Consider the following 25,990-nt stretch of genomic DNA (forward strand, 5'->3'; position numbering starts at 1 on the left):
AACACTTGGAAGAGATCAATCTGGCTTTCGATATCACATTTAGCCGGATTAACCTATGGATGGAGATGATGAAGTTGGAGTTAGCCAAGCACAAAACTAAAGCTGTGCTCATCACCAGCAGAAAGATCGTAGAAAACATCAAGCTGAATGTCGGCGAGCAGGAGATCGCATCGCAACCATTTATCCGATATCTGGGGGTCACGCTGCATGTCCGACTGAACTTTAAGCAACAGGTCGAACACGTAAGTGCTAAAGCATCAGCGGTGGTAACTAGTCTATCAAGACTGATGCCGAATGTTGGAGGCCCGAAGCAGAGCAGGAGACTATTTCTGTCGGCAGTAGTCACATCAGTGCTCACATATGGAATATCTGTTTGGGCAGACGCGCTGAAGACCCAAGAATCATGGAGGAAAGCCGGACCGGTCTACCGATTAAGTGCACTGAGAGTTGCAAGCACTTTCCGCACAATATCCGAGGAGGCAGTGTGCGTCATTTCTGGAACTCTGCCTCTTAGAGTCCTAGCTGAGGAAAGACGGAACCTATACCACCGAAAGAGGTCATCTACACTGAGCGCTGAAGAACTGAGAACTGAAGAGCGACAACATAGTATAGCAAGATGGCAACAACTATGGGATGCTGCGGAGAAGGGAAGATGGACTCATTGACTTATACCAAGGATTGACGTTTGGCTTAACCGGAATCACGGCGAGGCCAACTACTATCTGACCCAGATGTTGTCAGGACACGGCTGTTTCCAGGAGTACCTTCATCGCTTTAAGCACGATAATTCCCCAGAGTGTGTGTCTTGCCCAAGAGTTGCTGAAAATGCGGAGCACGTTTTCTTTGAGTGCCCTTGTTTTAACCCACAGCGTGATGAGTTAGAGAAGATCCTGAACAAGAAAATCACACCTGAGTCAATAGTAGAAGAAATGCTGTCATCCGAAGCTGCCTGGAACGCCACAAGCACGTTTACCACCGAAGTGCTTACAGAGCTGCGTTCCATTGAAAGAAAAAGGGCAAATGACAGAAACTAGAAGGAAGGAAAATTAACACCTTAGCCACCAGAAGGAATAGCAGTAGCTAGATCCTCCCCTCACGAAGTAATGCCTGACGGCGGTTTCCATGAGGGATTAGAGGAAAGAAGAAAGGGGTTTAGGGTTTAGTGGGTAGGGGCGTTAGCGTCAAGTTTTAGTATGACGCTGCGTCGAGTCGCCACATATCCAGGCCGAACAGCTATGCCTGGAATCCGTAAAAGGGATTCCCCCCCCCCTAAGCTAAAAAAAAACACACATACTTGCACATATACACACACACACACACATACACATACTTGGAGATTCAATTGGAGAGACATTTTAGATGCTCTGGAGCACAAGTTTGTAACGGGGTGGTTAGCCCTGTCCAATTGGTCACCCCTTTCCTCTTTGAAAAAGGCGCCACTGGGATTTTATACTCGGTGTCCCAGAAACCGGGGAGCATGAGAAGGAAAGATCGGGTCGTGAGAAGTTGAGAAAGGCTGTTCGAGTGATTTCGAATGCGTTATAGATTGGTTAGAGCTCCAAGTGCATTTAGAAAAACCATGGATGAGCCGCAGGAGCGGTTTCATTGAAAGCTGGTTGGACGGTAGAAAAACCTTGAATCTGGCCGCACCTCATCCACCTTAAGGGGTGTCAGGCCTTTTTGTTGTAAACGCCCGGGTGACAGTCTGGCAGGGGGGAGTGTAACAGGGAAAATCGAACTTCCCGGGGTCATTATCGACCACTTAATTAACGCACGGTAGGTCAGGGCTTTCCCTTACCTTTCGATTTTTGACAAGTAGTTTCGACTTGTCACCGGGCGTGCTAATCGAAAGTCCCCACTACTGTCCCCGTAAAGTAAAGCGGGGCATAACAATAGGAAAGTTCGAGAGCCGGAGTTGGAGGGTTATAAAAGAGCCGACAGGAGGGACATCGAGGCTTTTTCCCTTCTGGAAGCCAGTGGCCTTTAGCCCTTGTGAATCAGTGACCTCGTTGAGATCAGTTTGAGTCAATAGAGTGCAAATTTGGACGTCGAGAATAAAGAGCAACTGCAGAGGAAGTTATCGGGGCATTTTTGGAATTGGACAACCCTGCCGCACCCTGGTTCGAGACGACAAGACGCCAAGCATCTAAGCCCGCCAAGTTGGACCGGAGTATCAGTCGTCGTTGAATAAAACAATAATTAAGTCTCCAGGTATTTTCGATTATTGTAGACCAGATTTGATTATTGATTTAATTAAGAGGCTGAAATAATTAAATTTAATTTCTCGAGCGGTCATTTTTATATTAGCGAATTCGTACTTTAGTTTTTATTGTCAAGGTCAAGTAGTTAGTTTTGTCGCTGAACTTTTATATTGAAAATTAAATTTAATTGATTAATTGTTAATTTATTGGTAGAGAATTTATTAGTAATTTATTATAGGCCTGTTGGCTATAATAAATTAATTTTAGTTAAGAATTTTCAAGACAAAGTTTGAATAAGAAATGAAAATGCGAAATTAAGTTAGTGAAGGTCATTCTATAATGTTATACGGTTGTAAATTTTGTTGAGATGCTTTAGAATTACAGTAGTTGGATTTAAGAAATTGTGTTAAATTAAATTTAGGCTGGTGGGCTAAATTTAATTAATTTAGTTAATTTAGAGAATGTATTTATTGAGAAATTTAGTGAATTTAGAAAATGATTACCGAACTTGTTAAGAAAATTATGTAGTGAACTTTGTTAAAGATTATTTAGTGGAGATCAAGAAATGAAATAAATCAGTGGGTTTAGTAGAATAAATTGATTGATAACTTTAGTAGAAAATTTGGTTAAGTAAGTTGGAAATGAATTTAGTTAAGAAGATGTATTAATGAATTTAATGAATTAAAATCGAAGGTCGGAATTTTGTGTTAAGTAATTGTTAGATGTAATTAAGATGTATGAATAAAGTAGAGAATTCTATAGAATTAAGTTAGCGTCGGTGGACGATTTTATATGGAAGTTAGGTTATTATGGTATTATATGATATTCCGTCAGGTAGACGAGGTTGTTTATGTGAAATTAGTTCAGATAATTGAATAATTAAGAAATTTTTATTGGGTAAATTATGTTGTTTGTTATTCCGTCAGTTGGACGAGGGTTTAAGAAATTAAGAATCTAGATGCGTAATGGTCTATGATTGAATTAGGAAATTGAAGATAGATGCGTAATGGTCTAAAAGTGAGTTGAGAAATTAAGAAGATAGATGCGTAATGGTCTAAAATTGAGTTAAGAAATTAAGAAGATAGATGCGTAATGATCTATGTTTAAAAGAATTTAATGATATTTAGTTGTAAGTTTTGGCAAGTGCCTGCGTAGGTGAGAGGTTCTCACAATTAAGTGATTGTTAGATTAATTTTAAGGGCAATATTGTTAAGAAATTTTTTTAGTTTTAAATTGTTTATATTGAATAAATAATTGAATTGTTAATTGTTAATAATTGTTTCTCAGCATTAATTTTACAGCCTTTCTCAACTTCTCACGACCTGATCTTTCCTTCTCATGCTCCCCGGTTTCTGGGACACCGAGTATAAAATCCCAGTGGCGCCTTTTCCAGAAAGGAAAGGGGTGACCAATTGGACAGGGCTAACCACCCCGTTACAAGTTTGACGCGAAGCCAGAGAATCTGGCACTAGTCGACAACTACCTGGACGAAAGAAAGCTAATAGCGGAAACTACGGAAGGCTCACAAGAATGCGCCATAACGGCTGGCGTACCACAAGGCTCAATAATGGGGCCCGATCTATGGAATGCGGACTACGATGAGCTTCTTGAAATCTCATTACCAAAGCAAGTAGAGCTAACGGGCTTTGCAGACGACGTTGCGGCCACGATAGTAGTGGACAGCGTAGAAGAGGCCGAATTACTGGTCCGGGAAACCATTGACGCCGTCGAGACCTGGCTTGATAAACACTACCTGAAACTCGCCAAGCATAAAACCGAGATGGTTGTTCTGATCCGTCAAAAATGGTTCCCAAAACCATTTGCTGAGGACATGGAAGGAACAACACTGACGTCAACAAGGGCCCTGCACTATTTAGGGGTAATGATAGACGAGAAACTATCTTTCCGCGAACACCTTGACAGTGCATTCAAGAAAGCCAGCAAGACGGTGTCTAGCCTAGCGAGAATCATGACCAACACTATGGGACCAAGAACTAAAAAGAGAAGAGTTCTTCTAGAAATAGTCCACTCGGTACTGCTTTATGGAGCAGAAATATGAGCAGACGTATTGAAACAGACGACCTACCGACGAAAAATAGCGGCAGTGCAGCGGCGAGGCGCTCTCAGGGTTGCCTGCGCCTATCGAACGGTTTCCGAGGTGGCTATATTGGTCATTGCGGGAGCTGCACCCATCGACCTACTCGCGTTTGAGAGAGCGACACTCTATGACGCTAAAAACAGTGACGAAAACATGAAAGACGCAAGAACGAGGATAAAGGCGGAAACGCAACAAGAGTGGCAGGACCGATGGACATCGGGAGCGACGGTCAGATGGACAGCACGCCTGATCCCAAACATCAACGTCTGGCTTTCTCGGGAATACGAAGAAACGGACTTTTTCTTGACCCAGCTATTGACGGGACATGGGCAGTTCAATGCCTATCTTTTTGAGATGGGACTGCACAGCACACCAACGTGCAAATACTGCCCAGACAAAATTGACAACGTCGAGCACACGTTCTTTGAGTATGACCGGTGGAAGGACTACAAAAGCAGTACTGATGAAATTATTGGCACCACGCTCTCCCCTGAGAGCTTAGTAACCTGCATGATCAAAAAAGAAGATAACTGATCAGCTGTCGCAGCCTATGCGCAGCGTCTTTAAAAGGAAAAAATCGCAGAAAGAGACTAGTAACTAGGAACAACCGTCGTGAGACGCAACACGGACTGGATTGAAGTAATGCTAACGCGGTCCCGATCCAGTCTTCCCCGTAACATCTATGGAGAAAAAGAGAGAGGAGGATGTTTAGTCGGTATTGTTGTCAATAATATTGACTTCCGAGTCCGACATACCCAGGACAAACATCTTGTCCTGGTATACGTAAATGTATTTGACCTCCTCTATAAAAAAAAAAAAAAAAAACACATACTTGCACACATACTTGCACACACACACACACACACACACACACACACACACACACACACACACACACACACTCGGGGCAGAAGAGATACTGCTACCGGGCGCGTCTCCCCGAGCGGATGGGAGAACGCTCGCTGTCCTTGGATGACACTTAATCTCTTAGTTGATGAGGTACAGCGGGTAGGAGCCAAGCAAAATAACCAAACAAAATAAGCTCCCGTGGACAAAACTCCCCTTTAATGGGTTGGTCACACTAACTGACCTAGCAAGACGATTGGTTCCTGCTGTAACTCACTGGGAGTGTCCGGAACCTGTATCGTAGTTTCCGACGATGCAGGCCACGGCTGATGTGAGCTTGCTCTGCCGAGGTGAAAGTTGCAGCAGTGGATCAGGAGCCAGCCACTTCGGGCCTTGATCAGGAAGTACGCAGTGAGTGTTAGAGATCGGAATCTTCACCGCTCCGAGCGAGTCTAGTCCGTCCGTGTATTCCGGGACTGGCTAAGTGTCGGCTAGGCCTCAGGAAACTGGGGTAGGAGTACTATCTCCGAGGGTACACCCGTTCCTAGTTATGGCAACCCGCTCCACTCCGTACGCTGCGCTGGTAAATCAAAAAAGTATGAGTACGTTACAGGAAACAAACATGAATAGAAACGGGCTTCATGCTCAACAAGCAGCGATTGAAGCAAGCGCTGACATGAAGAGAACGCAAGCGTTGGAGCGCCTTGAGAAGCTGACCATTGAGCTGCAAGAGTTTGTCCAAACTAAGGTCAATATCCACAAGGAGATAAAGACCAAGACAACCGGTGTAGTCAATGCTCTTGGAAGATTCAAGAAACTGGACGAAGAATGGCGCTCATCATTACACCGCACCCCTTGTGCTACATCGGAGAGAAACAGTCAAGTGGTTGTTGAAGAAGCGATGGACACTGGAGCCGAAGGTGACGGAGAATCAGTCGCTGAAGAAGAAAGTGAAACTATCACAACGGCAGAGACTGAATCCTTTGACCAAGACGGCCGCATCCTGAGGAAGTTGAAAAGAAAAATTCGTTCTCCCGAAGGCGGAGCTTTTCATACTCCCAAGAAGCTGAAAGATGTTGGACCTGGTCATTCCATCAAGAAGCAGGAAGTGGTTAAGGATCTTCCACAAAACTCTTGTGAACAGAACAAGAAGCCAGGCTGGGAAAAGGTGCAGTCCAGAAAGGACAAGAAGAAGGAGCGCAAGAAACTGCCCCCAGAAAAACCTCTGGTGCCTCCACCGAAGCCGAACCAGAAGCCAAGAAGAACAGCAACGAGACCGGAGGCACTTATTATCCGTCCAGCGAACAAAGATAAGTATTCTGAAATACTTACACGGATCAAGGCGGACGTTCGCCCAGATCAGGTCCGCAACACAGTCGAGAAGATACGCAGGACCGCGACAGGGAACATTCTCATCATGCTGTCGAAAGGCAGTAGTGATAGAGGTAAAGACCTGCAGAAGACTATCGCGGGAATACTTAAGGAGGACGCAAATGTCATTAGTACAGGACCTGAAGAAGACCTGGAAATTCGCGATATTGACGATACTACAACTAAAGATGACATTCTAACAGCTTTACAAGAGGCAGCTGGAAACGATTGTGGTATAACAGTAGAGGCCATTAAAATTCGTAAGGTCTTACGTAGCAGAACACAAATTGCGTCGGTGACTCTGGCAGCAACGGTAGCGCAGAAAGTGGTAGGAGAACACGGTAAGATTAGGATCGGCTGGACCAATTGTCGTATTAGAACAGTACTAAGACCAGTCCGATGTTATAAATGCTGGCATTTTGGACACCGTGCGGTTCAGTGCACAAGTAAAGTCGACCGCTCCAAACTTTGCATTAAATGTGGAGAAGAGGGACACAAAATCGCCGAATGTAATAAGCCTGCTAAATGCGCACTGTGTGCGGATCAATCCGGTACAGAGAATAACGCCCATCATGCCGGCACAAGCAGATGCCCAGTATACCAAGAGGCACTCAAGAAGATAACTGATAAACGAAAATGAGAATACTGCAGCTAAACATCAATCACTGTGAAGCGGCACATGATTTGCTCATGCAGACAGTACGTGAACAGAAGCTTGACCTTGTGCTTATATCGGAACCGTATAAACACCTCGGCGGCCAACCATGGGAAACTGACTGCACCAAAAAAGCTGTCATATGGTCCTGTCGCAAGCTCCCCTTCCAGAGTGTCGTTAACAATGGCAGCGCCGGCTTTGTAGCAGCATCGGTAGATGGCATCCGCTTATACAGCTGCTACACACCACCTAGCCTCACTATTGTTGAATTCATGGACTTTCTGGATCGACTGACGGAGGACGCGAAGCAGTACTACCCAGTGGCAATAGCTGGAGACTTCAACGCCTGGGCAGTGGAATGGGGCAGCAAACACACCAACGCTCGAGGTAACGAACTACTGGAAGCTTTTTCTACGTTAGATGTAGTATTGTTAAACAGCGGCGATGCGCCGACGTACACTAAAGGAGACGCAAATTCTATTGTGGATCTTACTTTTGTCAGCAGCAGCCTCATCAGAGGAAACTACGACTGGAAGGTGATGGAGATCTACACGGCCAGCGATCACAATGCGATTCTCTGGGAAGTATCAAAGGACCAGAATCCTAGAAGACCGGCTAAGAAACTTGACATCGTTGGGTGGAAGGTGAAATCCTTTGACCCAGGTGCTCTAGTAGCTGCCCTAAATAGTGAACCGCTTACTACTGGATCTGCAGAAGAAATGACCAAGGACTTGATGAAGAGAGTGACCTAGGCTTGCGACACCTGCATGCCCCGTAAACGGGCCATGAACCAAAGACCTTCGGTGCACTGGTGGAACGAACACATCAGCTTCCTACGGAAAGAGTGTCTCAAGAAAAGAAGAATATCTCAGCGTGGTTATCGGCGGCCTGACTCAGCGGAACTAGTCGCAGAATACAAGAAAGCTCGTCGACATTTAAACAAAGCCATCAAGGATAGCAAGAAGAACTGCTGGAAAGAGCTAATCAACGAGGTGGACAAAGACTTGTGGGGTAGACCTTACAAGGTAGTCATGGCACACCTGAAATATCAGCCAATGCCGTCTCCTACGTGTCCTCAACTCTTACAGAAGATCGTGACTGCGCTGTTTCCACGACAGCGCGTTTTCAACTATCTGTTGACACAGGACGAACTGAATGATATTCCACCTGTCACGAAAGAAGAACTGATGGAAGCTTGTAACCGCGTCGGGAATAATAAAGCACCGGGATTGGACGGAATCCCTAATATTGCCTTGAAAACATCTATTAAAGCAGCGCCAGCGTTATTCCTCGACGTCTACAACATCTGCTTGAAGGGAGGGATTTTTCCTTGGAAGTGGAAACAACAACGGCTGGTACTACTTCCTAAAGGGAAAAAGCCACCGGAAGAACCGTCATCTTATCGTCCACTCTGCATGCTGGATACAGCTGGTAAGATACTAGAACGTATAATCCACCAAAGGATAGAAGCAGTTGTCGATCCACTCTTGGCAGACAATCAGTACGGATTTCGGAAAGGACGATCAACCCTGGACGCGATCAACCTGGTTGTCGGTATAGCCAAAGACGCAATCGCCGGTACCAGATGGAAGGGGGGAACGAAGAAATATTGTCTGGTGGCAACTTTAGACATAAAAAATGCCTTTAACTCCGCCAACTGGGATTGCATCATGCAAGCCCTTCAAGAGATGAACGTACCAGGATACCTACGAAGGATAGTCGCTAGCTACTTCACAGATATGAGAGTCCTGAGATATGACACGAAGAATGGTCCAAAGGAGTATGATGTTACTGGAGGTGTACCGCAGGGTTCTGTTCTCGGTCCACTTCTCTGGAATGTCATGTACAACGGATTGCTGAGACTGAAACTACCAAGAAACGTCAAACTGGTAGCGTACGCGGACGACGTAGCCGTAGTCATAGTCGCCAAGCATCTTGATGAGATAAAACATATGTTCGCTATCACCTTTGAGCGAATTAACCAGTGGATGGACACAGTAAATTTACAACTGGCTAAACAGAAGACCGAGGCTGTACTTATCACTAGCAGAAAAGTGGTGGAAACGATCAATCTAAACGTCGGAGACCAAGAAATCACATCCCAACCATTCATTCGATATCTGGGAGTGATGCTCGATGCCCGACTTAACTTTAAACAACAAGTTGAACACGTGACCACCAAAGCATCAGCAGTAGTAGCCAACCTAGTACGATTGATGCCCAACATCGGTGGCCCGAAGCAGACAAGGAGGTCATTGCTATCATCAGTAGTTACATCGGTCCTCACATATGGTATATCCATTTGGGCCGACGCACTTGAGATCCAAGAATCATGGAAGAAAGCATGTCCAGTTTACCGACTGAGCGCGCTAAGAGTAGCCAGCGCCTTTCGAACAATATCAGAGGAAGCAGTGTGTGTCATTTCCGGAACTTTGCCGCTCAGAGTCCTAGCTGAGGAAAGACGTAACCTTTACCAACGAAAGAGGACAACCGCACAAAGTGCCGAGGAACTCAGAGCTAAAGAACGGCAAAACAGCATCGCGCGATGGCAATCGCAGTGGGACGCCGCGACAACAGGGAGATGGACACACCGTCTCATACCAAGGATTGACGTTTGGCTTAACCGGAATCACGGCGAGGCCAACTACTATCTGACCCAGATGTTGTCAGGACACGGCTGTTTCCGGGAGTACCTTTATCGCTTTAAGCACGATGATTGCCCAGAGTGTCCGTCTTGCCCAAGAGTTGCTGAAAATGCGGAGCACGTTTTCTTTGAGTGCCCTCGTTTTAACCCACAGCGTGATGAGTTAGAGAAGATCCTGAACAAGAAAATCACACCAGAGTCAATAGTAGAAGAAATGCTGTCATCCGAAGCTGCCTGGAACGCCACAAGCACGTTTACCACCGAAGTGCTTACAGAGCTGCGTTCCATTGAAAGAAAAAGGGCAAATGACAGAAACTAGAAGGAAGGAAAAATAACACCTTAGCCACCAGAAGGAATAGCAGTAGCTAGATCCTCCCCTCACGAAGTAATGCCTGACGGCGGTTTCCATGAGGGATTAGAGGAAAGAAGAAAAGGGGTTTAGGGTTTAGTGGGTAGGGGCGTTAGCGTCGAGTTTTAGTATGCCGCTGCGTCGAGTCGCCACATATCCAGGCCGAACAGCTATGCCTGGAATCCGTAAGAAGGATTCCCCCCCCCTAAGATAAAAAAAAAAAAAAAAAAAAAAACACACACACACACACACAAACACACACACACACACACACACACACACACACACACACACACACACACACACACACACACACACACACACACACACACAAAGCTGAGCATATTAGACCGTAGAGTTGAGTTATAATGAGTTAAAATGGGCACAGATGAGAACTCTGATGTGAAAGCAGACAAGAGACGCAAGCGAGTTTAAAGTTGGCCATATTATGAGCGAATCGGTTGCATTTCGAATTTTTTATGACAATTTAAGAATGAGGAGGATTACAATAGAGAGAATTAAAATTTGGTCTAAAACGATAGTTTTTTCGGTAATGCGAGATTTTCAATTTTCTGTAAATTCGAAGAATTTTTCTTCAGGAACTTTTCGAAAAGTCATAAAATTTTCCTTATATCGACGTACAACACGTCAAACCTACTTCAAAATTATATAAGCAATTCCTACGCCCTAAAGAGATCATCCAGTATGTCAATTTGTATGAAATATAGTTACATGCATAGAACCTCATGAGTGATGATAAACAAGGTTTATATGTGTGTACTGAGTAGTCAATTTGGTATCTCGGGAAAAAATCATCATGCATGAACATGTATGATCAGGCCTTAATTTCATGCATGTATATTTGCCACGCAAGGGCTTGTATGATCATTCATGATCATATGTGATCAAGCATGATCATATGTGATGAAGCATGATCATGCTTTTACATGCCTGGCAAATATTCATGAGCAATCATGCATGATAAAGCATGTTCAAGCATTTTTATCGTGATAAAAAAAAATTTTAGTTGGACAAAAAAATTTTTTCTGTTCATCATGGTTTTAGTCTTTCAGTATTTAGTAGTAATCGATTGTTTCTTAAACTGAAAAATACTATTTGACATCCGGTCTTTGACGAGACTTAAACCCGGGACGCTTGAGTCATGAAGCATGAACGATAACTACTACGCTGATCTGCCACAATACTTAAAAAGATTTTTACTACATATTATATTTTTTGTTCGTCGTTACAGTAATTGTGTCTTGAGTACGATATTAGTAATAATTTAGTTTTAAATAAATTCTATTTAATGTACATGTTTTCTAAAAAACATATGTTTTTCACGAGAAAAAGTAATGTCGAAAGTATTTATAAATGAATTTTATACATTAAAATGTTAGTATTAATCTTGTTATATAACACCTCTAACTGCCCTTCCAGGATCCTGAAGTTTTCAAGATTTGTTTTTTTTAATTTTTAAAGATGAATTTTTTAATAAAATAAAAATTTTTTCTTGCAATAAGTAAAGTTAATCAAATAATAATTTTTTAATTTAATGCAATAAAAAAAAAAAATCTTCGACAAAAAAAACCGAATGAAAAATCAAAATATGCTGAATCTCTACAATGAATAATGTCACAAAGTTTCTATCATTTTTTATTTTTAAAAAACATTAAAAACTTGAAAAAAAATTTTTTTTTTTTCAATTATCAAAAATTCCTAATTCTGGAAACAAAAAAATCTCTTATTAGGACTTTATAAGATTAGTTAGAAATATTATAGAACAAAAAATTGAGCCAAAAAAAACATGAAAGATCCAGAACGATTCTGATGAGTACAGTAGTTTGTAATATATTTAAAAAAACTTGAAAATTTCAGAGAATGGTAAAAATTTTAATATCGTATAACTTTTAAAAAAAATTTTCTAATTTTTATTTCCTTCGAAAAAAATCAACACACGTGATCATGGTTGATCAAGTATAAAGCAGATATGATAATGTATGAATTATATATGATCGTGCATGAATAATGCATGATCGTGTAAGATCATACTCAATCATGTACTTTTCAACATGCGTGATTGTGCACGATCAGGCGTGACTATGCGTGATCATACTCAACCATACTTGACCACACTGAAAAAAAAATTAACTTCAATAAATGATTGACAATAATAATATACAGACCGAAGAAGTGTACACAGACCTATACAACCTGAACAATGCATTGTCTTTAAGTGATTTACTGATACTACATTTAAATGTTAGAGGTTTAAATTCAAACATCAACAAACTTGAATTATTTATCGAGCAACTTAAATATAATTTCTACAACTATAAAATTAAAAAACAACAAATCTGTGAAAATTTCTGGTGTATATCGATGCCATGATATTTCGAAAGTCAATTTTGTGAGATCAATCTCAAAATTTTTGGACGAAAAGAATCATGGGAATAATCATCTAATAGTAGGGGATTTTAATATCAATTTAATGAAATGTGATGATATAACAAATGAATTTTTAAGTATACTACTTGAAAATGATTTTTTACTGTATTTCAACGGTGTAACAAGACCAAATGATTCGGGTGGAACGTGTATAGATAACATATTCGTAGAAACTAATATTAAAAAAATTTCATCTTTTACTTATACCAATGTATTTACAGATCATTATCCTATTTTTGTATCGCTAGTATCGAAACCTATAAAAATAATTCCGAAAGTAGCCTACTCTATTAATTACAATAAGCTAGCTAAATTAAGTGGTCAATATAAATGGTCAGTGCTTACTGAAATAAAAGACCCTGATGAATTTTTCAAAATACTGATTGACAAAGTTCAAATGCTCATTAATGAATCTAAATTTAAGGTAGTTAATACAGTAAACAAAAATAATAATAAACCTAGGAGTAACTGGATTACAAAAGGTATTATAATTTCATGTAAAACAAAAGAAACTTTATATAACCTATGGAACTTGAATAGGAATAATGTTAAACTAAAACTAGAATATAAAACATACTGTAAATTATTAAATAAAATTATAGTGTGTGCAAAAATTAGTCATGAAAGAAACTATGTAAATAAAATTTTTAAAGACAGCAAAAAGATGTGGCAATATGTCAGTAGTAAAATAGGTAAAAAGGATAAAATAGCGCGAGATATAGAATATTTAATCTGTAACGAAAAGATCATATCAGATCATCAGGCAATTGCTGATGAATTTGTAAATTTCTTCACTAATATTGGTGAAGAGTTAGCCAAAAAAATTAATAAGCAACCCTTAGATATAGAAAAAAATGTCAAACATAACCCTAACACTATCTTCTTGACTCCAACTGACAGTACTGAAATAGAAAAAATTATCCTTGAATTGAAGGATAAGTCAGGTGGAGTAGATGGTATTAGTAGTAAGGTACTTAAGATAATTGCCAAAGATATTAGTCTACCACTAGAAAATATTTTCAATGTTTGTATTAGTGATGCAATATGGCCCACTGCGCTGAAAAAAGCTGATATAATTCCTATTTATAAAACAGGTGATAAATCTTTAACTAACAATTATAGGCCTATCTCATTAATATCAAACCTTGCTAAAATTTTCGAAAAAATAATTTACAATAGATTATATGATTTTTGTAATAATAATAGATTAATTTGTAACAACCAATTTGGTTTTATGAGGAATAGAGGTACTGATGATGCCGTGTCTATCACCTCAGATTTTATATATAAGAATATTGACAATAATAGACCAACTGTATTAGTATTTTTGGATCTTGCCAAGGCTTTTGATACAGTAAATCATACAATATTGTTAGATAAGCTTTGGAGGCGTGGTATTAGGGGTATTCCGCACCTATTAATTAAAAATTATTTAATAAAAAGAGAGCAGTGTGTCAAAGTCAATAACTGCATTAGTGAAACAACGCATGTAAAAGTTGGTGTACCGCAAGGAACAATTCTAGGCCCTCTATTGTTTATTTTGTATATAGATGACATTTTCTATACATTGCCGGAGAATTCTCTCGTTGCTTATGCAGACGACACGGCAATTCTATGTACAGGAAATAGCTGGATTGAAATTAGTTCAATCTTGAATAATTGGCTGGAAATACTTGATGTTTGGCTACGAGATAATCAACTCTCACTAAACATAGATAAGTCGACCTATATTACATTTGGTAGTTATAAAGATAGTGTTCCCGTCAATTATACACTAAAAATAAACAATAGAGAGCTTCTTAGAGTAGAATATTGTAAATATCTGGGATTGTTTTTTGATGCTCAAATGAAATGGAATATACATGTGAATGAATTGTCCAAAAAAGTAAGATACTTTGTTTTTCTCTTTTACAAACTTTCCAAATTTGTTAACATTAATGTACTTAAAAGTGTGTACTATGGACTCTTTGAAAGTGTCATAAATTATGGGATAATTGCTTGGGGTGGTGCTTATAATAACGCCATTAAGCCTATTATAAGCATTCAAAACAATATGTTAAAATATTTCGAAGGACAGGGTGTTTTAAATATACCGCTTGATATTAAGAAAACTTTTATTGTAAAAGCCCTAATGCAGTACTATCTAGAGTGTAAAGAGCAATACAATGCTAAAGATACTAGAACTAGATTTAAGTCGATATCTCTCCCTAAAATTAATAAAAGGATTAGCGTAAAGAACGCTTACTATGTTGCAATAAAATATTTTAACCTTTTACCTAATAGTCTCAAGATATTAAAGTGTAGTAAAAAAACACTAAACTGTAGGATAAAAGATTGGATTAAGAATCTGTCATTGTAAATGTACAAAGGATTTTGTGTAATATTAACATTTCTCTAAAAATTTATGTACTTTGAATTATTATATATATTTTTTAAATATTTTGTAAAATTAGGATAATTTATCTAATGTCTAGCTCTATGTACAGATGCCTATGCATCTCTATAGACCTGTATGCTAGAAAATAAATAAATAAAAATAAATAAATAAGAGAAAAATTCTTGAACCAAGAAAATAATTTTGAAGACGTTCATTGTCTTAAATCAAGACTCTTCTTAGTTTAAGAATTTTTCAACTCAAACCAAAACGATGAAATTTTTCAAAATTATTTACTTGATTTAAGTTAATTTTTTTTTTCTGTGTGTGTATAAGCGTATACTGTGAGAACTCAGAGATCGTGCCCAGAGAACTCATGAGCCTTTATGAAGGAGTATGGCCTTGTATGACCATTCAAGAATCTTGCTTGATCAAAAGCCTGATCGTGCGTAATTTAAGCTTGACCAAGCTCAGTCAAGTACGACCATTTGTAATAAAGCTAAATAAGTGAGCATAACCCTACCTGATCATGTATGGCTTTGTATGATCATTCCGAAACAACACTTTTTTTTTTAAACTATTAGTTGTAAAACAAATTGAACTTTTTCGTAATACGTAAAATCAAATAAGAATAACTTTTTTAGTATTCATACTTGAGGGAAAAGAGACTTGAAATTTGAGTCAATATATAAAAAATTATAACACAACAATAATTTTCTTATCGAATTTTCAAACTTTCAGAATATTACGAATCAAATTCATAATGGTATCGTATCCGGTATTGATTTTAGTCAAGGAAAAAGTTATCGTGCATGGCCACGCTTGGCCAAGCCCGATCATGAATGATCGTACAAAGCCATACGCAGTCAAGCAGGTTTATGCTTACTTATTCTATTCAACCACAAATGGTCATACCTGATCGAGCTTGGTCAAGCATGAATTATGTAGACTGTTCAAGGGCATGTACAGTCGTGCATGATAGTCCTCACTGTGTTAAACGACTTTATGCATGATTAAGCTCTACCAAACTTGAATCATGCATGATCAAGCAAGTTTCTTGGATGGCCATACAATGTCATGCAGATTCATTCATGGAATGCATGACCTTTCAGTTCTCACGGTACACAGTCATGCATAGTCGAGTACGGTTGTATATGATCATGCATAGTCATGACAGGCCTTGCGAAATAACGCATGTTTAAAAGTACACGATTGAGTATTACCTAGCACAATCGTGCATGATAATACATGACTCATGTATTATCAAATTTTTAGAGATCGACAATTAATACATACCTTACATCAAGAAATATAAGCTTGAGATCCAAAGATGCACGAAACATAAACATATTATGGTACAATTTTATCTCCGTGATTGCACTGGGTGGAAGCGAATTTCCTACTGCTACAAGACCAATTATTTGACATTCTTCATAAGGAACTCCACGAATGTGCACTTTTAGATATCCTGAACAATGAATAACCTTTTAAACAAAACACAATGAAATTATTAGAAAACCTAAGTAATAAGTAATTACATTTCATGGTTTAAATCTTTTATATAAGAGGCATTCCACGCCAAATCGGATGGTTTTAAAAATTTTAATTTTTAATTTCCGTCATTTTTTGATATTTTTTAGTATACTCATCAAAAAACTCATCCTCCTAAATTTTGAGATTTTTTTTATCATTGGTTCAAAAGATACGGAATTTAAAAAAAAAACCGCTCTCATCATGATTTTTTGCTTATAACTTTTTGAAAAATGGTTTAAATAAAAAAACTCAAAGAATAAAAAAGTTTCGTTTTTCTATGTACTTTTAGATAAAAAATACGAATAATTTTTTGGCAAATTTTATAATTTTTTAAATAAGTTCGTTATTTAGTCACTTGATAGATCTGCTAAATATTTCATTGTTTTAACAATATCAACATCTAATGGAAATATAAGAGCTGAAGAATAATCTGATTCAAATAACGAGCGTATATGTAAACTTTTTAAGAAATTGCGTAAATAAACTACTATTTTGTTTCTATTATTTATAAACAGATTTAACAAATTATTTGAAAAATTCTTTGTTTGCATATAATTCTAAAAAAAAAAAGAAAATCGAAGTAAAAAATAATTTTCTTTGCCCTCCGGGTGGAAAGTGGCAACTTTCGTCCCGCTACGCTAAACAAAGTTGCCGCTTTCCGCCTTCGTCGGACAAAAAAATAGTACACGGAAAAAAAAATTATGAGAACTATTCCTATGGGAATGGTTCTCATAATGCTATAGGAATAATTCCTATGCTATTATAGAAACTATTCCTATATCATTATGGGATCTAATCTCATAATATTATGGGAACTATTCCTATACCACTATGGGAACTATTTTTATATCATTATTGGAACTATTCCTATAATATTATGGGAATGGTTCCCATAATGCTATAGGAATCATTCCTATAATATTATAGGAATGGTTTCCATAATTTATGGGAACCATTCCCATAATAGTATAGGAATGATTCCCATAATGGCATGGGAATAATTTCTACACCATTATGGGAATAGACTGTTACGTGAATGTGGAACGCTTCACGTAATAATCACTGTAACTCCTATTCTTTCCCGCTTCACAGCATTATTTATATTTGTAAATATAAATATAATGTACTATAATGTAATATAATGTACAAATATAAATAATGCTGTGAAGCGGGAAAAAATAGGAGTTACGGTAATTATTACGGAAAGCTTTCCACATTCACGTAACAGGATATTGGTAGGAAAGGATTGAGAAAGGAATGTGAAGAGGATCATCTTAATGTGAGTTTATAAAATATGCGAGAAAAAATTATTAGATAGCTCGGACTGGGATTCGAACCCAGAACCTTCCGAAGACATGTCAGCTACTCTACCATTTGAGCTATCCGGTATATACTAAATTTCCTTTCGCTTATTCTATATACATTAAGCCACACCGTCCATCTTACGGCAATCATTTTAACAAAATATAAATAATGTTGTGAAGCGGGATAGCTAAAACAATAAAAAAAATTTTTTTTTAGTTGTTTATTTTTGAATTATTATTATTCTGAGGTGATGAACTACTGGTTGATAGAAATTAATTCTGAAAAAATTCGGATGTGGAGGGATTTGAACCTGATCCGTCTGCGTGGAAGTCTCGAGCGGTGTCACGGGCGTTGCTAACTGATCTGAGTGTAATGTTCTTAGTTTAATCATTTCAATGTTCAACAATCAATTTTTCTCAGTATAATTGAGTTAACTTGATTGTTGTTACAAATTGTTCTATTTATTTCATAATTGAACAATTTCTGAATTTGAATAATATAAAATAACTTCCTAGTTTTCTAAAACTTCATTTTTTTAGCAAGAAGTTCAAAATTAATTAAAAATAAATGATTTATTAGTAAATAAATATATATGGGGCATTTCATACCAAATCGGCGACTTTTTTATGTCGACCTCTCCAATTTTTTTGAAAATTTTATATGTTTTCAATACCATCAAAGAACACCTTCATGAATTTTTTCAAATTTTTTTGACCACCTGTTTCTGAGATGTTGATTTTTTCCAAAATTCAAATTTTTTTTCTTGAAAGAGCTATAACTTCGCGAAAAATACAGCTATCGGGGTCCCGTTCTTTTCAAAATTTTTGTTTTTTAATGCTCCTTCAAGAAAAAAATATCTCTTTGATCTTCTTTGATTTATTCCTATTTTTTTTTAAGTTTTAAGCAAAAAAAAACATTTTTTCGAAATGTATGCCCCCTTCGATTTTTTTGAAAAAAATTTTCTAGAAAACTTGGACAAATATAGAAAGTTTTTAGACCAATCCAATCGTGGACAGACGTTTCGTTCTATTTTTTTTCTTAATTCAAAAATTTTTTTTTTTTTTTAAATTGGAGTTTATTCGTAACATCAAAATAATTAGCCTCTTTCTATTCATCATGAACGTATTAAGGAATAAATCAAAGAAGATCAAAGAGGTATTTTTTTCTTGAAAGAGCATTAAAAAACAAAAATTTCGAAAAAAAACAGGACCCCGATAGTTGTATTTTTCGCGAAGTTATAGCTCTTTCAAAAAAATAATTAGGAAAACGGTTGACCCTTAAGGCCATCCCAGCAACTTCCCGCTAATTCCATACCTGGGCGCTTAAAATTTCATTTACGACGTTTTTGAGCTCTTCGAACTCAAAAATACAATCTATGTGTTGTTGTTGATGAACTGATTTCCACGCGGTTGACGGCATTCGACGCAGTTTTTTAAGCCTTAAGAAAAATTTTTAAGTTTGAATTGATCAAACTAGAAATTTCAAAGTAATTCCGAAAAAACACTTTTTTGGGTTTTTTTTCCTGCAAGATATCTCTCGAACAAATCAACCGATTTTGACCGGATTAGCGGCGATCAACGTGGTTTTTTAAGGTTAAGAGCTGATTAGTTTTAGGAGTTGATCGATAGAGCCGTTCGAAAGTTATTCCAACTTAATTCCAACTGAATTTATAAAAAAAAAACATTGGTAATAATTTAAATTGGTGTTTTCTCCTAAAAAAATCGGTTGACTCTAAAGGCCATCCCTGCAACTTCCCACTAATTCCATAAACAAGCTCTTAAAATTGCACTTATGACGTTTTAATATAATTCATATGTTATTTTAAGCTCTCTGAGCTCATAGAGTAAGCTGTTCTAAGCTTTTGAGCTCTTCGAGCTCAAAAGTCTGATGGAAGTTTAATAAAACAGTATTTTTTGAATTTGCAAACTGCTATAATTTCTGAATGAATTAATCGATTTTCACGCGGTTGGCAGTAATCCACGCAAATTTTCAGAATCTATGATATAGTTTTGAACACAAACTGATCGAACCGAAAATCTAAAAGAAATTTGAAAAATTCACTTTTTCCGAATTTTTTCGACAACGATAACTCACGAACCAATCGACCGATTTTTACGTTCTTGGTGGCGATCGACGTGATTTTTTGGACTCTAATAATTATTTTATTTCGTCAAAAACGATCCAAAAAGAAATGTCGAAGTGATGTGAAAAAAACACTTTTTTTGAAATTTTTCGTTTTCGATAACTCTCGAACGAATCAACCGATTTTGACGGGACTGGTGGCAATTGACCTGGTTTTTCAAATTTAAGAGCTAATTAGTTTTTGGAATTGATCGGTAAAGCCCTTTAGAAGTTATTCCAAAAAAACGATTTTTTGAAAATTTTATTTTTGGGATTTCTCAAAATCTAGCAAACCGAATCGATTCAAATTTTCACGAAATTTAATAGCAATAATACTCTTTGGATCGCCACCTGGTTTGATCCGATCGGCCGAGTTTTTCAAAAGTTATAAGAGGTTTACCTACACACACACACACACACACACACACACACACACACACACACACACACACACACACACACACACACACACACACACACACACACACACACACACACACACACACACACACACACACACACACACACACTCGGGGCAGAAGAGATACTGCTACCGGGCGCGTCTCCCCGAGCGGATGGGAGAACGCTCGCTGTCCTTGGATGACACTTAATCTCTTAGTTGATGAGGTACAGCGGGTAGGAGCCAAGCAAAATAACCAAACAAAATACGCTCCCGTGGACAAAACTCCCCTTTAATGGGTTGGTCGCACTAACTGACCTAACAAGACGATCGTTCTCTGCTGTGACCCACTGGGAGTGACCGGAACCTGTATCGTAGTTTCCGACGATGCAGGCCACGGCTGATGTGAGCTTGCTCTACCGAGGTGTAAGTTGCAGCAGTGGATCAGGAGCCAGCCACTTCGGGCCTTGATCAGGAAGTACGCAGTGAGTGTTAGAGATCGGAATCTTCACCGCTCCGAGCGAGTCTAGTCCGTCCGTGTATTCCGGGACTGGCTAAGTGTCGGCTAGGCCTCAGGGAACTGGGGTAGGAGTACTATCTCCGAGGGTAGACCCGTTCCTAGTTATGGCAACCCGCTCCACTCCGTACGATGCGCTGGTAAATTAAAAAGTATGAGTAACTTACAGGAAACAAACAAGAATAGAAACGGGCTTCATGCTCAACAAGCAGCGATTGAAGCAAGCGCTGACATGAAGAGAACGCAAGCGTTGGAGCGCCTTGAGAAGCTAACCATTGAGCTGCAAGAGTTTGTCCAAACTAAGGTCAATATCCACAAGGAGATAAAGACCAAGACAACCGGTGTGGTCAATGCTTTTGGAAGATTCAAGAAACTGGACGAGGAATGGCAGTCATCACGACGCCGCATTGAAACTGAAACTGAGACGGAAGAAGCAATGGACACTGGAGCCGACGGTGACGGTGAATCTGCTGCTGAGGACAAGGGTGAAACTGACACAAGGTCTGGAAAGAGAAAGGACCGAGATTTGCCAGAGTCAACCGACAAAGTCACAAAGAAGAAGGACTTAAAAAAAAGCCCTCTCCAACGACTGGCAGGGCAGGGCGACGAACCCAAGAAGACGACTGACTGGGAAAAAGTACAGTCTAAGAAGGAGAAGAGAAGGCTAGCTAGAGAGCAACTCTCAAAACAGCCGCCGAAGGAGCCCAGGCCAGAGCCTAAGCAGAAAAAACCACGCAAATAGATCAGACCCGACGCACTGATCATCCGCCCGGCCGAGAAAACAAAGTATGCCGAGATTCTGCGTCGTATAAAGCAGGACGTCCCAGATGAGCAGGTTCGTTCAACTGTGGATAAGATCAACAAGACCAGAAGTGGGGACTTGTTGATCACGATTTCGAGGAAGAGCACTGACAAAGGCCAAGGTCTGCAAAAGACGATCGCGGACATCCTTAAGGAGGAGGCCAAAGTGATTTGCAAAGGGCCACAGGAGACCATCGAGATCCGAGATGTCGATGACGACACGACGAAAAAGCATATTCAGACCGCTCTAAAGAGGGAAGCTGGAGAAAGTTGTGAAATCCCACTAGAGGCAATCAAGATCCGTAAAGCCTTTAGGGATACACAGACAGCCACAGTGTCACTACCAGCAGCTGCAGCACAAAAGTTACTGGAGGGAAACTGCAAAATAAGGATAGGCTGGTCTAATTGCCGAATGAGAGCAACGAAGAGACCCATACAATGCTTCAAATGCTGGCACTTTGGGCACTTCGGATCGCAGTGCAAAAGCGAAGTCGACCGGTCTAAACTCTGCATAAGGTGCGGAAAAGAAGGACACAAAATTGCTGATTGTAAAAATCCAGCTAAATGTGCACTGTGCTTTGAACGGCACGGCGTAGAAAAGGCGGCTCACCACGCAGGCACGAACAGATGCCCCATCTTCCAAGAAGCGCTCCAGAAGATAACGAAGCCAAGAACATGAAGATAGTGCAGCTCAACCTCAATCATTGTGAGGCTGCGCATGACCTGCTCATGCAAACTGTGCGCAAATTAGAGGCAGATGTAGCACTTATAAGTGAGCCTTATCGACATCTGAGTAACCAACCCTGGGAATCTGACAGCACTAACAAAGCCGTCATCTGGTCCTGCGGTAAATGTCCTTTTCAGAGAACAGTCAACAATAAAGAAGCTGGCTTCGTAGCAGCATGGGTAGATGGCATCCGCTTATACAGTTGCTATGCACCACCTAGTCTCTCTAATGACCATTTTGAAGACTTCCTTGATCGGCTAACTGAGGACGCAAGAAAACACTTTCCCGTGGCAATAGCTGGTGACTTCAATTCCTGGGCAACAGACTGGGGCAGCAAGTTCACTAATACACGTGGAAAAGCACTTCTCGAGGCAATGGCCACTCTGGAGGTGATCCTTCTTAATACCAGTGACACGCCAACGTATACTAAGGGAGAGGCAAACTCAACTGTCGACCTTACATTTGTCAGCAGTTGCTTAGCTCGAAGAGGTTTTTCTTGGAAATTATTGAACATCTATACAGCCAGCGACCATAGTGCGATACTATGGGAAATATCAACTGGCCAGAAACTAACAAGAGACAACAGGAGCGCTAGCGCGGTTGGGTGGAAAGTTAAGTCTCTCGACCCCACTGCTTTAGTAGTAGCCTTAGACTGCAATCCGATCATCGTAGAAACTGCTGAAGAGAAGACCAAGGACCTAATGAGAAGAGTCACCCAGGCTTGCGACGCTAGTATGTCTCGGAAACGTCGCATAAATTCAAGACCTTCAATGCACTGGTGGAACGATCACATTAGCATTCTACGCTCAAAGTGTCTTAAAAAAAGAAGAAGGTTTCAGCGTGGCTGCAGACGATCTAACTCCGCAGAGCTGTTGGCAGAGTATAAAAAGGCCCGTCGAGAACTGAACAGAGCCATCAAAGAAAGCAAAAGACGTTGCTGGAAGGAACTGGTCGCAGAAGTCGAGAAAGATCCATGGGGCAGACCGTATAAGGTGGTTATGACCCACTTGAAATGCCAACCAATGCCATCACCTACGTGTCCACAACTCCTAGAGAAGATTGTTACTACGTTGTTTCCCCAACAGCTGGTATTCACCTGCAAGTTGGAGCAGCTCAATTCTGAAGACATCCCAACTATCACGTTGGACGAGTTGATAGAGGCAGGAAATCGAGTAGGGAATAATAAGGCGCCGGGATTGGACGGAATTCCTAATATTGCCCTGAAATCAATCCCTAGGGCAGCACCAACATTATTCCTGGACGTTTACGATACATGCCTGAAGGAAGGGACTTTTCCCCAGAAGTGGAAACAGCAACGGCTAGTGTTACTTCCGAAGGGGAAAAAGCCGCCGGAAGAACCGTCATCCTACCGACCACTCTGCATGTTAGACACGGCCGGCAAGATATTCGAGCGCATAATTCATCAGAGAATAGAGGCTTTAGTCGATCCACTCCTAGCAGAGAACCAGTTTGGTTTCCGAAAAGGACGGTCAACTCTGGATGCTATCAAATTGGTTGTTGATATAGCCAAGGATGCAATCGCCGGAACGAGATGGAAAGGTGGAAAGAAAAAATACTGCTTGGTGGCTGCTTTGGACATCAAGAATGCCTTCAACTCCGCTAACTGGGACTGCGTTATGCGGGCTCTAGAAGAAAAAAACATACCAGGATACCTTCGCAGAATAGTAGCGAGCTACTTCACGAACAGGCTCCTGAAATATGACACGACGAATGGTACGGAAGTGTACGAAATCTCCGGAGGAGTGCCACAGGGATCAGTCTTAGGTCCTCTGCTATGGAACATCATGTATGATGGCCTCCTGAGAATAGCATTGCCTACGGGAGTCAAACTTGTAGCATATGCGGATGACGTAGCTGTCGTGATTGTCGCAAAGCACCTCGAAGAGATAGAAATGGCATTTGATATTACATTCAGACGAGTCAATTTGTGGATGGACATGATGAACTTGCAACTAGCCAAGTATAAAACCGAGGCAGTGCTCATCACCAGCAGAAAAACGGTAGAAACCATCAAGTTGAGAGTCGGAGAACAAGAAATCACATCACAACCATTTATCCGTTATCTGGGAGTGATGCTGGATGCACGACTCAACTTTAAACAGCAGGTGGAACATATCAGTGCCAAAGCGTCAGTAGTGAGGGCTAGTCTCGCACGGCTGATGCCTAACATCGGAGGCCCAATGCAGAGCAGGAGGCTACTATTGTCATCAGTAGTCACATCAGTGCTCACTTACGGAATATCCATTTGGGCTAATGCACTGGAAACCCAAGAATCATGGAGAAAAGCTGGACCAATATACCGACTGAGTGCCCTACGAGTAGCTAGTGCCTTCCGCACTATATCAGAAGAAGCAGTGTGCGTCATTGCTGGAACCCTACCTCTTAGAGTTCTAGCAGAGGAAAGACGGGCCCTTTACCAACGAAAAAGGTCAACTGCACTGAGCCCGGAAGAACTTAGAATTGAAGAACGGCAGAAGAGCATAGGCCGATGGCAACTACAATGGGATGCTGCAGAGAAGGGTAGGTGGACGCACCGTCTCATACCTCGGGTCGACATTTGGCTTAACCGGAATCACGGTGAGGTCAATTACTATCTTACGCAGATGTTGTCGGGACATGGGTGTTTTCGAGAGTATCTACACCGCTTTAAGCACGATGACTCTTCGGAGTGCCCGTCCTGCCCAGGAGCTGCTGAAGACACGGAGCACGTCTTCTTTGTATGTCCTCGTTTCGAACCACAGCGTGAAGAACTGGAGAGGATCCTGAACCAGAGAATGCAACCAGATTCACTAGTAGAAGCAATGTTGTCATCAGAAGCTGCCTGGAACGCTACCAACACGTTTGCAACAGAAGTCCTTAAAGACTTGCGTTCCACCGAAAGAAAAAGAGCAAATAGCAGAAGATAGAAGGAAGATAGTTAACACTTTAGCCACCAGAAGGAAGAGCAGTAGCTAGATCCTCCCTTCACGAAGTAATGCCTGACGGCGGTTTCCATGAGGGATTAGAGGAAAGAAGGAAAAGGGGTTTAGGGTTTAGTGGGTAGGGGCGTTAGTGTCGAGTTAGTATGACGCTGCGTCGAGTCGCCACATATCCAGGCCAAACAGCTATGCCTAGAATCCATAAAAAGGATTCCCCTCTCTTAAAAAAAAAAAAAAACACACACACACACACACACTTGGGGCAGAGGAGAAACTGCTACCAGGCGCGTCTCCCCGTAGCGGATGGGAGAACGCACGCTGTACCTGGTACAGAGGGTAGGAGCCAAATAAAATACGTTCCCGTGGACAAAACTCCACCTTTAATGGGTTGGTCACACTAACTGACCTAACAAGACGATCGTTCTGATGCCCAGTCTTCCAAGAAGCACTCGAGAAGCTGACAAATAAACGAACATGAGGATACTGCAGCTTAACATCAATCACTGCGAAGCTGCGCATGACCTGCTTATGCAGACAGTACGGGAATTAAAGTTCGACGTTGTGCTTTTATCGGAGCCATATAAACATTTACCTGGACAACCTTGGGAGACGGATATCACCACGAAAGCTGTGATCTGGGCTTGTGGTAAGCTCCCTTTCC

General features: G+C 40.2%; 1 protein-coding gene across 3 annotated transcripts in view; it reads right to left on the minus strand.

Moving 5' to 3' along the window:
• Positions 1–25,990, minus strand: part of LOC123260200 (single-minded homolog 2-like) — a gene marked incomplete in the record, with an annotated part of 186,593 nt that overhangs the window by 13,459 nt on the left and 147,144 nt on the right. For all 3 annotated transcript variants that reach the window (XM_044721205.1, XM_044721206.1, XM_044721207.1), the window contains 1 exon segment: positions 16,283–16,470. In XM_044721205.1, coding sequence (XP_044577140.1) covers positions 16,283–16,470 — 188 coding nt within the window.

Source organism: Cotesia glomerata, linkage group LG2 (genome assembly GCF_020080835.1).
Source record: "Cotesia glomerata isolate CgM1 linkage group LG2, MPM_Cglom_v2.3, whole genome shotgun sequence".
NCBI classification, from domain to species: Eukaryota; Metazoa; Arthropoda; class Insecta; order Hymenoptera; family Braconidae; genus Cotesia; species Cotesia glomerata.